Source organism: Miniopterus natalensis, chromosome X (assembly GCF_054644295.1).
Source record: "Miniopterus natalensis isolate mMinNat1 chromosome X, mMinNat1.hap1, whole genome shotgun sequence".
Lineage (NCBI taxonomy): Eukaryota > Metazoa > Chordata > Mammalia > Chiroptera > Miniopteridae > Miniopterus > Miniopterus natalensis.
The window spans coordinates 63,672,960-63,690,329 of NC_142103.1; the positions used below are offsets into that span (position 1 = coordinate 63,672,960).

Consider the following 17,370-nt stretch of genomic DNA (forward strand, 5'->3'; position numbering starts at 1 on the left):
TGAAATTTTAGAGAAATTTAATCACTGTGAATGAATCAGGGTAGAGAAAGGTAATACGCTATCCACTGATTGAATTAACTCAAGCAAAGGACAATGAGTGACCAACTGGCAAAACTGTTTACAAAAATTTACAGCACTGCTGATTATATTTTTTGATTTATCTGATTGGTTATTAATCATGGTATCACAAAGCCTGTAATGAACTTCCCAAGCTGCCATCTAATCCTACCTAAACCACTCAGATTTGCTAAACAAATCTTGCCATATTTTTTTCTCAATCCAAAGGGCGCTTATGAGATTGAAATATTATATAATCTTTCTGGACACAATTTTCTCACTACACAACATTGTTCATGTTAACATGGTCTTTATTAGTGCTTGGTCTGTTGGGTGGAGAAGAGAATTCCTTCCTTTTGAACCTACCTACCTCGGTTGTCATCATCATTGTCATCCCAAGGCTCTTCATTTGCTAGCAGTGGGTTCTGTGACTCATTCATAGAACTCATAGGGAAGGAGTGTCCATCACCAGGGCTGGTGGGAAAAAGAAAGCAGTGAGCTCTTGCAGCTAACATAGATGTTTTTATAAGGTAATAACCCTATTACAAATGAGAAGAGAGTCCCTAGCAAGATTTAAACTCTTTAGATTATTGGCTAGAGCCATAGTGGAACAGGATCTCCCAATAGCATCATTTAGTTGCTATATTGCTTTCAATTTCTATATCTTGTTTGTATTTCTGCATCATTGTTGACTGAGCGTTGTGAGAAACAAGTTAAAGAGTTGCTTAAAAACAAAAACATCTTATGTGTGCATAAAACACTTCATAAATATCATTTAATGTTGATGATCCCAATTTAAATTCCACTATCTTATTGTTTGCTTCTAAAATTTCAAAGAGAATTAGCAGATTCAGAATCACTGAATACAGTGGAGATAAGTTGCTGTGAATTGGTGACAGATAATAATGTCTGAATGCTCCACTATTTGGCTTGTATGGCAGAAAGGTTATTAGGATTTGGAGTAGAGAGCCAGAGTGAAGCATTCCTAAGAGAACAGTTTCTGGGTGTAATTATCTGCATGTGGAATTCACTTTATGGATAGCTATATTAACCTGGGACCACCTCCAGGGTTACTTTCTGGCCACAAACAGATGAGATGCATTGGAGGAAACTGAGCTGGCCCAGGCTAAAGTAGGTTAAAATTTGAACATTTGAATTTATATATCTGAATGCACTCCAAATTTGTAGGAGTGACTTTTGCTTTATTCATTTGATATTACCTATGCTTTTTATCCTGTTCACAAATGTGTTTTACTGCAAGTTAACAGATTTCAGGCCCTCTGCCCACTTTTTAATTGGATTTTTTTTGGTGTTGAGTTGTATGAGTTATTTGTAAATTTTGGATATTAACCCCTTACCAGAAGTATCATTAGTCAATATCTTCTCCCATTCAGTAGGTTGCTTTTTTGTTTTGTTGATGGTTTCCTTTGCTGTGCAAAACCTTTTTAGTTCGAAGCAGTCCCATTTGTTTATTTTTTTTCCTTTGTTTCCCTTGCTTGAGAATATATATTAGAAAAAATATTGCTACAATAAATATCAGAGATTTTACTGTTGGTTTTTTCTTCTAGGACTTTTATAGTGTCATGACTTATATTTAAGTCTTTTATTAATTTTGTATTTATTATTGTGTATGGTGTAATTTGATAGTCTAGTTACATTTTCTTGCACATATCTGTCCAATTTTCCAAACACTATTTATTGAATAGACTGTGTTTACCCCATTGTATATTCTTGCCTTCTAATCCATAGATTCATAGGTGTGGGTTTCTTTTTGGGCTCTTTATTCCGTTCCATTGGACTATGTGTCTGTTTTTATGCCAGTACCATGCTGTTTTGATTATTATAGCCTTGCAGTATAGTTTGGTATCAGGTAGCATGATAACCCCAACTTTGAACCTCTTTATCAGGATTGCTGTGGCTATTCAGGGTCTTTTGTAGTTGCATATAAATTTTAGGATGATTTTTTTTTATTTCTATAAAAAATACCATTGGTATTTTGATAGGCATTGTTTGAATATATAGATTGGTTTGGATAGTATAGACATTTTAATGATGTTAATTCTTCCGATCCATGAGCATGCTATATGCTTCCACTTATTTGTGTCTTCTTCAATTTCTTTCCTCAATGTGTTGCACTTTTCCAAATACAGTTCTTTTACCTCCTTGGTTTAATTTATTCTTAGGCATTTTATTTGTTTTCTTAATTTCCCTTTCTGATAGTTTGTTATTAGTACACAAAATGCAACTGATTTATGGATATTAATTTTGTATCCTGCTACTCTACTTAATTCATTTATCAATTCTAATAGGTTTTAGTAGGGTCTTTAGGATTCTCCATATATAGTATCATGCCATCTGCAAATAATGACAGTCTTACTTCTTCCTTTCTCGCTTGGATTTTTGTTACCTTATTTTCTTGTCTAATTGCTTGAGCTAAGACTTCCAATAATATGTTGAATATGAGTGGTGAAAGTGGACATCTTGTCCTGTTCCTGATCTTAAGGAAAATGCTTCTAGCATTTACTATTAAGTATAACATTTGTTGTGCATTTGTCATATATGGTCTTTATTGTGTTGAGGTATGTTCCCTCTATTCCCATTTTGCTGAGTTTTTATCATAAATAAAGGCTGAATTTTCTCAAATGTTTTTTCTGCATCTATTGATATGATCATATGATTTTAATCCTTCATTTTGTTTATGTTATGTATCAAATGATTTGATTTGTGCATGTTGAGACTACCTTTTCTCCCAGGAATAAATCCCACTTGATCATGATCATTTTAATGTATTGCTGAATTCGATTTGCTAATATTTTCTTGAGGATTTTTGTATTTACTTTCATCAGGAATGTTGGCCTATAATTTTCCTTTTTTAAATGTCTTTTTCTGGTTTTGGAATCAGGGTAATGCAGGATTCATAAAATGAGCTTGGGAGTCTTCCCTCCTCTTGAATATTTTTGATTAGTTTGAAAAGGATAGGTGTAAGTTCTTTAAATGTTTGTTAAAATTCACCTGTGAAGCCATCTGCCATCTGGTCTTTTGTTTATTGGAGTTTTATTTTTTTTAAATTACCGATTCAGTTTCCTTAGTAGTTATTGGTCTGTTCAGTTTTTCTGTTGCTTTTTGACTCAGTTTTGGAAGACTGTATGTTTCTAGGAATTGATCTATCTTCAAGATTGACCAATTTGTTGAAATATATTTCTACTATTTATTATAATCATTTGTATTACTGTGGTGTCAGTTATCACTTCTATTGTATTTCTGATTGTATCTATTTGGGTCCTCTCTCTTTTTCTCTTGATGAGTCTGGCTGAAGGTTTATCAATCTTGTTTCTGTCTTTAAAGAACCAGTTATTGATTTCATTGATCTTTTGTATGATTGTTTTTTACTCTATTTAATTTACTTTCACTATTATTTGCTTCCTGCTACTCACTTTGGGATTTGTTTTATTTCTAGTTGTCTTAAGTGTAAGATTATAATGTCAATTGAGATTTTTCTTGCTTCTTGAGGTAGGCCTGTAATGCTATGAATTTCCCTTTTTGGACAGCTTTCACTGTGTCCCATAGATTTTTGGTTGTTGTGTTCTAATTTTCATTTTTCCCAAGGAATCTTTTGTTAACATATTCACTGTTTAGTAACATGTTATTTAGCCTCCATGTAATTGCTTTCAGTGTTCTTTTTTTTTTTTTTTAAATGATTTAAAAAATATATATATCTTTATTGATTTCAGAGAGAGGAAAGGAGGGGAACAGAGAGAGATAGAAACATCAATGATGAGAGAGTCATTGATCAAGCCCGCAACCAGGCATGTGCCCTGACCGGGAATCGAACTCTGATCGCCTAGGATCCTAGGCCGACGCTCAACCACTGAGCCACCCCCGGTGGGGCTGCTTTCAGTGTTCTTTATGTAATTGATTTCTAGTTTTATACCACTGTGATCAAAGAAGATGCTTGTTACAACTTTAATGTTTTAAATTTATTGAGATCTGTTTTGTGGCCTAACATGTTGTCTATCCTGGAAAATGTTTCATAGACACTTGAAAATAATGTATATTCTGCTGCATTAGGGTAAAATGCTCTAAAAATATCCATTAAATCTATCTGGTCAAATGTGTCATTTAAAGCCTCTATTTCTTGGTGATTTTCTGTTGGATGACCTACCATTGATGTTAATGAGGTTTAAACATCCCTTACAATTACTGTATGACTGCCAATCTCTCCCTTTATGTCAATAACTATTTATATTTAGGTATTGGGTATGTAAATACCCAATTTACAAAGGTTATGTCCTCTTATTGGATTGATCCCTTTATCATTATTAAATTTAATTCTTTGTCTCTTGTTATAGCCTTTGTTTTAAAGTCTATATTGTCTGATATAAATATTGCTACAGGAGGTTTTTTTTTCATTTCCATTTGAATGAAATATCTTTTCCCATCCCTTTATTTTCAGTCTGTGCATCTTTCAATGTGAGGTGGGTGTGTTGTATAAAGCATGTGTATGGGTCTTGTCTTTTTATTCATTTAGCTACCTCATGTTTTTTAACTGGAGCATTTAATGCATTTACATTTAAAGTGATTATTAATAGCTATGTAGTTATTGCCATTTTGTTATTCATATTCATAATATTTTCCCACTTCATCTCTTAAGAAGTCCCTTTATTTTTTTGTGGTTTGAAAAAAAACAAATATTTATTAGAAAAAAATACTTATAACTCTTATAAGACATAACTCATTTAACTTAATTTCACACTTATAAAATTTACATTATATTGAGGGTTGGGTAGACATTGAAGTCCAGATCCAGGTATGTGTGTCATGAACAATCACAAAAGGCTTGTGACAATTTAAGGCAGTATGTGAGTGCACTGTGAACATGAATTTATAGATTTGAAGCACTACTTCAAAATAAAGTTTTTTATTAATATTTTGTTTCTTGGTACCACTTACATTTGAGTGTGAATATATTTGATATTTATTTTAAATTTCTTTCCTCTTTTTTCTTTTCCATGGTATCTAACAGAGATATTTCCATATAACTTTTCACCACAAGAGCATCAAATGATGCAAACTGGTTTGGCAGTGATGAGCTTTTTTATCTTTTACTTGTCTTGAAAGATCTTTATCTGCTTTTGATGCTAAATGATAACCTTGCTGAGTAAAGGAGTCTTGGTTTTAGAGCACTAATTTCCACCACTTGAATACTTGATGCCAATCCCTTCTGGCCTACAGAGTTTCTGTTGACAAATCAGCTGAGTCTTTAGGAACTCCCTTGTAGGTAACTGTCTTTCTCTTGCTACTTTCAAGATTCTCTCTTTGTCTTTAACCTTTGTCATTTTATTTATGATGTTACTTGATGTGAGCTCTTTTGGTTTATCTTATTTGGGAATCTCTGTACTTCTTGGGCTTGTATGTCTTTTTCTTTTGCCATGTTAAGGAAGATTTTACTCATTATTTCTTTTTAAAAAAATTTATTTTATTGTTGAAAGTATTTCAGATGTCCATCATTTTCTCCCCTTTACCCCTCTCCCCCCACCTCCCACCTCTGCCCAGTTCTTCCTTTGCCTGCTGTCTGTGTCCATGGGCTGTGCATATATGCTTATAAGTTCTTTGGTTAATCTCTTCCTGCCCTTCTTCCCGCCTTCCCTCTGAGATCTGTCAGTCTGTTTCATGCTTCCATGTCTGTGGTCCTATCTTGTTCATCAATTTATTTTGTTCCTTAGATTCCACATATAAGGGAGATCATTTGATATTAGTCTTTCTCGGACTGGCTTATTTCACTTAGCATAATATTCTCCAGGTCCATCCATGCTGTCCCAAAAGGTAAAGGTTCCTTCTTATTTATAGCTGCATAGTATTCTCAGGTGTAAATGTCCCACAGCTTTTTTATCCACTCATCTACTGATGGGCACTTGGGCTATTTCCAGATCTTAGCTATTGTAAATAGTGCTGCTATGAACATAGGGGTGAATATATTTTTTCTGATTGGTGTTTTGGGATTCTTAGGATATAGTCCTAGAAGTGGGATAACTAGATCAAAAGGCAGTTCCATTTTTTTCATTTTTAAGGAACCTCCATATTGTTTTCCATAGTGGCTGTATCAGTCTGCATTGCCACCAGCAGGACACTACAGTTCCCCTTTCTCTACACCCTTGCCAGCACTTGTCATTTGATGATTTGTTGATGGTAGCCATTGTGGTTTTAATTTTCATCTCTCTGATGATTAGTGATGTTGAGCATATTTTCATATGTCTGTTGGCCCTCTTTATATTCTCTTTGAAGTGTCTATTCATGGTCTTTGCTCATTTTTAAAATGGATTGTTTGTCTTTCTCTTGTTCAGTTGTATGAATTCTTTGTCTATTTTTGAAGTTAACCCCTTATCTGATGTGTCATTGGCAAATATGTTCTCCCATCATTATTTCTTGAAATAGATTTTCAATACCTTGCTCTCTATTTTTTTCAGACATCCCTATGATGCAAATGTTGGTATTCTTGATATTGCTTTGGAGGTCCCTTAAAGTATCCCTGTTAATTTTTTTTTTCTTTTTGCTGTGTCATTTGGGTGTTTCCCACTGCCTTGTCCTCTAAATCACTTATTTAATTCTTGGCTTCACCTAATCTGCTATTCTTTCTTCTGTTTTTATCTTTATTCCAGATATTGCATTCTTCATTTCTGACTGTTTTTGTAATGGTTTTTATGTTTTTTCAAAATATTTCCCCTCTGTTGATGTTTTCACTGAGATCATTATTCTTAGCCTTAGTTCCTTAAGCATCATTATAACCAGTGTTTTGAACTCTGTGTCTGGTAGATTGCTTGCCTCCATATCACTTTGTTCTGGAGATTTCTCCTGCTCTTGCATTTGGGACTAGTTCCTGTGTCTCCTCATTTTGGCTCCCTCTCTGTTTGTTTCTATGTATTAGGTAGATCTGCTGCATATCCCAGCCTTGGCAGAGTGATCTTTTGTAGTATATGTCCTGTGGGGTCCAGTGGTGCAGTTTCTCTGGTCTCTTGAGCCAGTTACTCCTGGAGTGTCTTTTGTGTGGGTTGTGTGTGCTCTCCTGTTGTAGTTGAGCCTTGATTATTGCTGGCACATCAGTGGGTGTGGTTGACCCTCAGGCTGACTGGTTGTGAGGGCTGGCCAGGATCACAGTGTATGAGCTTTTTTGGGGTCTGACCCCCACAGAGCAGAATTTCCTCCATTGAAGCCCTAGTGACTTCTAAGACCATCCTTTGGGTGTGTTATTTGTGAAGTTAATTTGGTGGTGTTCTTTTGTGGTCTGAACCTGGTCACTGGATGTGTTGGTTCTCTGCTTCTTGCAAGGGACTCTGGTGCAGGTCCAGTTCAGTCTCTACCTGGGCTCCCTCTACCTGGGTCCATCTGTTAGGAGCTACAAAGTGATGCATGGTTGGTAGTCGTCTGTGTTGCGCCCAGAATCACATGAGAGATGTCATGCTGCTAACCTAGGCCAGCTGCCACAACTTCTAGGCCTTGGACCACTCAGCAAGAGACACAGGTCACACAGAGGTCAGCTGTTGCCTGCTTGGGGCTGTGGACCTTTGAAAACTTTTAGGAAAGTCTGAAGCGTGGGCCATGACCTTCTGCCTGTAAGAAGCAAGTGCTGAAAGAGACCAGGGTGGTGCTGGAGTTGGATGGGGTGGGGTCTCAGGGAGACACCAGGATCAGGCCAAGGGTATTCACCAGGTTAATGCAGATTCTGATTTGGCGTCTGACTGCAACTTCAGGCTATGTGGGGAGAGGGCTCAGCACAGGAACAGTGGAATCATCCTGTGCCTGAAGGCTGTGTGGTAGTAGGGCTCAAAAAAGAAACAACAGTGGCTGCCCCTCCAGCCTTTGCCCTGAAGCCACACAATTCAGTTTCTCTCCATATACCCTTAGTTCCTTTTGAGATGCTGTCTCTTCACTCAAGCTTAAGGTAAGTTTTTGTGATTGAGTGAGTCTGTGCTCAGGCCCTTTAAGAAGATGCTTGGGTCTACAACAACTCAGACAGAATCCACACTGATTTTCACAGCCAGATGTGGTGAGGACTTACTTCCCAGTACTAGTGATCTGAGAAAGGGTGCATGTGTGGGGCTTAAACCTACTGCTCCTCAGGGTGAACCTCCACAGCTGAGATATCCCTCTTAATTCTTTATCATGACACATGGGTCTGGGACCAGCTGGTTTCCCATCTCCATACTTCCTACCACTTCTGATGTGGCTTCTGCTTTATATCCTTATTTATAGGAGTTCCATTCAGCTAGTCTTCAGATGACTTTCCAGGTTGATTTTTGTATAATTTGGTTGTAATTTTGATGTGGTCAAGGGAGGAGAAGAGTATAGCATTTACTTCTGTTCTATCTTGAATGGAAGTCTTATTTGTACGTATTTTTTTATTTTACAGAATTATTTTTTAATATCAGCTTTAAATAAATATTATAGTACTCTATAATAAATCAAAAAATAAAACTGTGTTCTTCACTATCCAGGCTCCTTTCAAATTAACACAAGTGAACCGCATCTCACCGAAATGATATTACAGTATACATACCATTTTGAATTCTACATTTTTTCACTTAAAGTTTAGTAATACTTTATATTGTATCCTAATTGTTGGCTGGAAACAATGCTGTGATAAACATTTTTGTGTCTAGTTTGTCTCTGTTTTTATAATAGATTCTAAGAAATGGAATTATTGGGACAATGGTTTTGTAGAGATTCTTGTGATTTTAAATTCATTTATAAAAGAGTGGTACTAGTTTACACTGCCACACACACCACAAAAAAAACAAACACATGAGAATGCCTATTTCATCACACCCTTACCTACTGATTTGTCTTTGTTAATTTAGAAATGAAAAACTTAGGGAACAGATTCTTACACTGAAGTAATACCTGCTGCACCTTACAATTAAAAATTGAATCTGCTACTTCAAGGTATGGTCCAGCATCAACTTTCAGTGGTAATAATTACGTACCTGGACCAAATAGGTATTAACCAGAACTTCTTGTTGTCTCCAAACACCTGCTGGATATTTTTGATGAAGCCAAGGTTGAACCCATTTTTCTTTGGACCACTTGTAAACACTGGAGTACAGAAGGCCTCTGAGGCATGGTAGGGGAGTTGAATAAAAGAGGCAGAAAGCAATAAAAGAAAAAAATTTCAGGACTGTCATGATTTTACAGTTCTCCATGAATGCAACTTGATTCTATAATACCTTTCTGCTGTGGTAGCATAGGCCCTTCATTCTTAATTACTTAGTAAAAACTATTTTAACCACTTAACACAAAGTAAGTTTGTTATTAAATACAAAGAATTGGTACTCTCTTTTTTAAAAAACCAGAAAAAACACATGATGGTAGAAAGAATTAAGCAGCCATGGGCATAGTATATATTTTGTTGTGTTTCATGTAAGGGGTAAAATGATAAATTTAATAGCACTTTATTTGAATCTAATTGGCAACAACAGCCAAATGGTCTCATCTTTAGAGTTGGGACCAAAGCAATAACACATAAAGAGATGGTAATAACATTGATTTGGTTTTGAAACATTTTAGAAATGAAGATGTTCACATTGAAGCCCACAATGTAAGAACTTGAATTTTACTCCAGAAAAAAATGTGAATGGGTGAACTATAATCACCTTAAAGACTAAGAGGAAATGAACCATATTAGTGCACATTATATTTAAACACATTTACTCCATTAAGGAAATACTGTCACTGATAGACTCTGGCTGCATCTGGCTATTTCCTATTTGTTCTTTGTTTCCAGACTCTTTTATCATGAATTTTTTAGTTGTTTTCTTCTTTGCAGCATCTCTAAGCCAAATTTACTAATCTACCAGCCTCGCAACTAAGTGCTACATAAATATTTGGTTTGGAAAATGAGTGCAAATGCTTTTTAGTGTTATTAGTGAATGAGTTTAAAAGGTATAGTGGCCTTTGTAATAAATTTCCTCAAATGTATTTTAGCTAAACATTCAATATTTTGACATTTTCTCTTCACTTGTCATGAATCAGTTTGCATACAATGTAAATATTTCTTTCACCATAGATGAAAAAATTTATCAGAAATATAATTCTCCAAATAACAGCCCAGAGTATAGAGTAATGGACAGAAAACAAAAAGTTCATTTATTGTATTCATTTTATAGAAACTCACTTGTTCAATGTGTTTATCTCATTTCCATAGTCCCTACACAGCTCCTTGATGATTGTAAGTACTCAATGATTTTTTTGGCTTCAATTCTTTCTCAGGACTCTATTTTTGGATGTGCTCAATAAATTAGATTCTTCTATCTTTATTCACCTTTACCTCCAACTTCTGGTATTCCCTTCTGTACTGATTCTTTCTTTCACTTCCCGATGTGAACACTATTTAGAAAAATTTCAAGCTGTAAATCTGGAGAGTTACTATCCAATATGAATTTTAAAGAAAAATGGTCATTTTTGGTTTTTCATGAGGTTTCATTCGTTAATGTTCTTTTCCCTATGTAAACTTCATCAACCATGGCTCTCCACTTTGGTAAAACTTGTTTACATTTGTCTCAGTTTGGAAGCAAAGGAACGTCACTGCAGCTAAAATGTTTCACTGGAAGTTTTTCTTTTCCTTGGGAACAATCCACAGGTCATTGTGATATACATTAATTTTGTTTTTTGTAGTCTTAATATCCAATCTTACCTAAGGTGGTTTTGTTTCTGCTGACAAGCCAACAATGGTAACCAAAGAGAATCACAAGGCTGACAAAAAACATGCAGGCCACAAAGAGGAGAAAAAGGACATGGAACTTAGAGCGAACACTGGGCAATTCCCCCTAAAAAAGAAATAATAAACAGAAACAAGAGATGAAAGTGATAAGACTTGGTTAGTTTTTCTATATAAGTTAGTAATTTTTCATATGTTTAAAATATCTAAGTGTAATTAAAAAAATAGATTTTGTAAAATTTGTAAAAAAGGCAGTTCTTTCTTTTGATGACCATGCCTCTTATAAATAGGCTTTCAGCTTACAAAGCCTAAAATGGATTCTTGCTTAAGTGCAGGTCGCCGTAAATAGAGTATATAGTGTAACAATTAGAAAAAGGTAATGTGAAAAGGGTATACTCAGTCTTTAATTGGTACGCAAAGTCTTAGTTTTAAAATTAGTTTCTAAATTATGAATCATTGACTAGAGGTAATTTTGAGATCATATGGTTCATCCTCTTGTCTCAAGGTGGGTTATTCTGGTATACTTTATATGTCATTTCCTTGGACATATATGTGTGCTGAAAATGTCATGATGATAAATGTAGGAAGTTAAAACTCATAGGTAGAATTTTAAAATGTTCTGCCCATAAGCCATGAACTGATTTTAAAGCTACTACAAATTTTCTGCGTTTATGTGTTGTTTTTTTTTTATAACTGAAGTACAATGTGCTAATATATTACATCCTGTAAAATTACTATTTAGACAATAAAATCAGGCAGTATTTGACAGGCTAATTTAAAAGCAGACAGTTAGTTAAAGATTTTTATAGTTAGCTGGGACATTTCATTCTCCATGTGGCACCATTTAAAAAAATGCAGCCCTAGACTAAAATGAATTTTCTGAAGTTCTATAGCGTGCACAGCATGTAACATTTTGTCTTCTATAGAGAAGCTTAGAAAAAATTTCAGTTTTGGAGTGAGCAGTTGTGGTAATGACTTTTCTTTATTCCCTCTTTTCCTGTGCTGATCATTGTTTTGGCATGGTGGATTGTTTTGAAGTGTTTCTAAATGATCTTGAGTGAAAGTTAAAGGTGATTCTTGAAGTGGACCTTACATTAGTATCTGATTCTACTCTAGCTTAGAGGGAAAAAGTTAAGGCTGGAAAACACTTGGCAAATTCAGAGGGTACAGATTTTTTTCTTCTCTTAGTAGAGACTTTTATTCTTTTTTATAATTAAAAAATATGTTTTTATTGATTTCAGAGAGAAGAAGGGAAGGGGAGAGAGAAACATCAATGATGAGAGAGAGTCATTGATCGACTGCCTCCTGCACTGGGTATCAAGCCTGCAACCCAGGCATATGCCTTGACTGGGAATCGAACTATGACCTCCTGGTTCATAGGTCCATGCTCAACCACTGACACATGCTGACCAGGCTTTTTATTCATTTTGATGTAAGGAAATGTTGTAAATCTTCCAGTATTTGTTTGAAGAATGAAGATAAGGAGAAGTAAGCCAGTGAGATGCTTTTATATGAGGGGTGGTCTTGGTGAAATTTGCATGAAATTTGCTCTCTTTTGAAATGATCCCTCTTGACCTAAGTACCCAAACTAAATTTGATTGGTTTTTGTCTATTTTGTTTTGAATTTATAGAAAAGACTCTATATATCAGTTTGTAAGAGTTTTTGCCTGGTTTATTTGTGTGTGTGTGTGTGTGTTTAATGTTATATCCATAACTTCAATTTATTTTTTTTATTTTTATTTTTTATTGTTCAAAATATTACAGATGTCCCTTTTTCTCCCCATTGACTCCTTCCACCCCTTCCATTCCCTTCCCCAGTCCCTCACCACACCATTGTCTGTGTCTTTAGGTTATGCATATAAATTCTTTGGTTAATCTCTCCCCACCCACCCACTCACTCCCACCTTCCCTCTGAGATTTGCCAGTCTGATCCATGCTTCCTGCCTGGTTGGGTTTTTATTTCACATCTCTACCTTTTGAATATGTTTTTTGAAGCTTTTAAAACTCATATTTATATTAATTCTTACCTTTTATGTTTAAATGGGAAATAAAAAATGACTGTGCAAAAGGGACTGATATAAAGTCAGTTCACACCTTGGGTAGCTGAGTTGGAAGTCTTTCCCTTCCTTAATTACTCTTACAGGACTCTTTTCTGTCAGCCAAATTATATTTACTGTGTTGTCTCTTGATAAAGTACTTAGTATTTAATTATATTTTTGTTAGAGGAAGATGATGGTCCTGTGTTCAAAATTAACTTCTCAGAAGATAACCAAGCTAAATTACTCAAAGCAATAACCACCAGAAACAGTTCAGGGGAATACTGGTGGAATAATACCTATTATCTTGTTTCTAAAATAATTCTTAATCTCTGTGAGGGGGTTCATGGCCCAGAATGGGAGATATATATTATTTATTTTTCATAAGGTAAAGGTCAATTTTCTATCAAAGTAGCTACACTTTAAGTTAATATTGATGGGTGACACACAATCTGATGGTCTTTTGAATTCTTTATTCTAAAGGAGATATAGCTTCTCCATAGCAGGACTATAATAGACAGTAAGACATGGTACTATGTTTAAGATCAATGGGCTTTGAGTCAGATTCAAATCCTGACTGAAACTTACAAGCTGGGTGATCCTGAGCATGTCACCTAACTACTAGGAGCCTCAGTTTTATCATCTTTGTATGAGACTAACAATTCCTGCTTTGTCTACTTCACAAGGCTGTGGTGAAGATAAAATGAAGTAATAGATATAAAAATGCTTTGAAAATAGTAAAGTGTCATACAAATGGATGTTGCTGTTCTTAGGAGCACAGCTAGTTTCCTTGATACATAGCTTTTAAAATAAATGTCAAATGAACATTCAGGGTGGTATGGTGATTGCAGGGGCGGGAGGGTAGAGGCGGAAGAGTGTATGGGGGAGGATAAATGGTGATGGAAAAAATAAAATAAAGAAAAAATAAATGGAAGTGTTTACATTTCATTTTAAGAGAGTCTCAATTTACACTGAGAAAGCCATCTCTAAACCACATTAAAGTGCTTTCTGTGAGGAGAAATTGCAAAGAAACATTTCTCTGAACTGTTAATGCCCTTTCCTTATGAGGACAAGCCAAAACAGGTTTCATTGCCTCTCTCTCATTTGTCAGTCATGCGCTAGTATATTGTGGAGAAGAAATGAAGGTATAGGAAAGGAATAGTCTATGTTCACCCCTGATATTGTTTGTGAATACTGACATAGTTCTGGTGATTGATTCATGTTCAAATATTATCTTTCTAGAGTTTAAAAACAAGCATATGTCAACCTGGTTGACATTTTCATATTTGATTATTGGCTGACTAGGAGCGCCAAAGGCAAAATGTGTAAAATATAACATTGTTTACTCAGCTGTAAGAGTAAAGAATAGTTCTTAAACAGTAGCCTGTTCTGTTAAGGGCCAAGTAAAGTCTATAGTGAAGATCAAGGTTGACACTTTGCCTAATGAATTGGACCCAGGTTTTCTTTACTTTCAGGGTAGCAGCTCAGTGTGTGAATAAAATGCCAAACACATCACAGAAACTGGAACAATAGATAAGAGATACTGTGCTGTGGAAAAGGGCCAATGAAGAAACACCAAGATGGTGAAGCATTTCATATTTGGGAAAAATAAAATATTGATGAGAAAACTTCATTTCTGTTTATACTTTTGTGTCTCTGAGTTGAAGATTTTAATATCTATTATATAATTCCTGATTCTTAAATTTATTAAATATCTGAGTGGATTAGCCAGTGTAAGGGAGAATGGAAAGCACATATCACTAAAATTTTCTACACTATATTTTCTACCCTAGTATAGATGAATCACTATTTAACAACTTAAATATCCTCAGCTACTTAGGTTGTCACTGCCTTGCCTTTCTACTCCCCCCTCCCCAGTTTATTATAATCCATATTCTGGTCACAGGATTCATGTTCTTTCCCTGCTGCTTTACCTCTCTACTTGAGGTGAGATATTCCTATTGTACAGGCTCTGGTGAAATTCCTAAAATAATCACTAGTAGCTCTGCCTACATCTGTCTTTTATTATTCAGTTCAGGTTAGACAATCCTCTTCATGGAAGGTTATGATGTCTTAGTAATGATACTAGAGTTATATGGAGGTAATGTCTTCTGGAGTCCACTGGCATGAAACAAAATAGAACAACATATTTCACTATATTGCTGGAGACCTTGTATACATATATAAACTGAAAATCTGCCTTCAATTCTTTTGGAAATAGATGGGTTATGATTGATATCTTCAAGTAGAAGAAAGATGGAAGGAGGATTTCTTTAGATTTTATTATAATTATTAGAATCATATTTTGAAAGGTAGAGTACTTTCAACATCTGTTTCATTTATTTTGACAAGAAGCCAGTAAAGCAGGTAATACAGCCAGTATTAGAACCCCAGTGTTTGTTATACAAAATTCAGATAGGACTCCTTATTTCATTTTGGTCATATGTGAAGATGAATCAATGTCTTTTTCTTTCCCTGTAGGAATTTTGCAACTCTCCTTTGAACAAGGAATTTAAAAGTATTTTCTAACAATGAAGATGTACTTTGTTACCCCTTTTTCTTAGGAAACTAAGGATGTAGAATTTGTTTCAACATTTGTCAAGTGTATAATTGGTAAGATGTGAATTTTTAAAACTTGACTGGAGAAGTACATTGTAAAGAATCAGTAAGAGTCAGGAGGTTAGGTTCCTGCAGTCCTTAAAAAGATTTTCATATATAACAGAAACTTGTTTAACAGGAATCTTTATATAACAGCCTCCTGAATCTCAGAATATTCAATATGGGGAAATTGCTTTTGGTGCATTCCTTTCTGGTTATTTCCATATTAGCTATTTCAAATTGTAAAAAAATGATAAGGTAAACAATGTCACAGACAAGTAGGTGTGTGTTTGTGAGGTATTTTTGGGGGGAGGGGATTCAGGATTTTTTAACTTACTCTCCAGTATTTGATGAAATAGCTGAAGACTGTTGTAGCAATGTACAAGCAGTAGAGAACAGAATAACCTAAGAACTGAAGGAAGAATTTATAGTTGGAAAATCCAATGCAATTGTTAACCCTAAAAAAAAAAAGAAAAACTAATTTGAAATCAGGACCCATTAATTGAGAACACACTGATACATAAGTGAATTAAGCAATGGAAGTATGTTGTTCCTGCTGTGTTGTGTAGGAACTCAACAGAAATAAAACTCCAGTAAAAGGAACAAACTGGAAAAACAAGTTCATGTCTCACTTGTTTCTCCTTTCATTCATAAGCACAGAGACACCTGGCTAATCTAATTGTTCTGAACTGGTTCCTGACACACCCAAGCAAACCTAGATCTTGGATGCTAAAAACCTATTAAAATCTTAGCAGCGACACCTAGTACAGTGTGGCATGTTTTCTTTGTAGTTAGATGATTTCAGACCGGTTCTCTAGATCAGACATAGAAAATTTGGAGAATTGCTGAAGTTAACAATCTAGAGTATTTCAAATATCAAGAGAACAAAAAGCAAAAAACTGAGTGTGTAATGTCAAAGAGAACTATTTGTGCTCTATTTCATTACTATGACTAATTGCTAAAGTTAATAGACAAGAGACCCTTAGCTTTGTGACCCCAAGAATTCACTACCATATCTTTGGTGGTATATTGATTCTTGCTTTAAAATGTTAAGACCTCTGTCCTTCACACAAATAAAAAGTTCAGTGAATAGCAGAAACAGGCATGTTACAACTATGCTTTGTAAAGTAGGCATATTGAGCAACTTTGACTCTTTTTGGAGGAAAGTAAAATAAAACAGACTTACCAAGGGCAATGATGGTCCATTTTTAAAACACATCTAAAAAAGGAGCAAAATACAGTGTGATAAGTAGGGCTATGGAAAGGAAGCAACACCTCATAATTGAACTCAAGTTCTCACCAGTATTTTTACATGGTGCCAGTACACTCATTTTTAGATTTCCACTATAGCTACTCTAAAGCTATTGTGTTCTCAGTTATTCCTAGAATTATCCAATCACAACAAATTGTAAGATCATACTGGCAACAAGTTACATGCCTATAAGTCCAATCTTTAAAAGGTATTGAGAATTCTAGGATACTGATACAGAGAAAACGTCTAAGATATTGTCCTTCATTTTGCTCAATACTCAGTTAATTAAAAGTACAAAAGAAAACATATGGCTACAGTCTGTATTTGAATCAAGGGTAAGATAAAAACAGGTGGAACAAGCACCCAAGAAGAAAGATATGAAGACTATACTTATTAACATAAAAAGGGGGTTTTGCAAAGCTGGAACAATTAGAGTAACAAAACAAAGTAGTACTCAGTTATAACACAAAATGTAAAATGATTATCCACACTTACAAACCGATATAAATAAATATAAATAAATAATAAATAAATAAATAAATAAATAAATAAATAAATAAATAAATAAAAGAAGGAAGAGAGACAAATATCCCATGCAGAAGAATTCAAAATAACTTATGTAGATATTCTACCTTCAAGGAGGGGGAGTATAACTCCTCAATTCTTTAGTGTGGGCTGCACAAATGACTTCCTTACAGAGTACAATATGGAAAGGGGGA

The 17,370-nt window shown here is 34.8% G+C and overlaps 1 protein-coding gene across 3 annotated transcripts in view; it reads right to left on the reverse strand.

Annotated features, from left to right (window-relative positions):
* ZDHHC15 (zDHHC palmitoyltransferase 15) overlaps positions 1–17,370 on the reverse strand; it is a 166,394-nt gene that overhangs the window by 33,145 nt on the left and 115,879 nt on the right. For all 3 annotated transcript variants that reach the window (XM_087813659.1, XM_016203894.2, XM_087813658.1), the window contains 5 exons: positions 16,586–16,618; positions 15,737–15,857; positions 10,742–10,874; positions 9,036–9,162; positions 428–531 (listed from right to left, as the gene is read on the reverse strand). In XM_087813659.1, the coding sequence (XP_087669785.1) occupies positions 428–531; positions 9,036–9,162; positions 10,742–10,874; positions 15,737–15,857; positions 16,586–16,618 (518 nt within the window). The remainder of the gene's footprint in view (positions 1–427; positions 532–9,035; positions 9,163–10,741; positions 10,875–15,736; positions 15,858–16,585; positions 16,619–17,370) is intronic.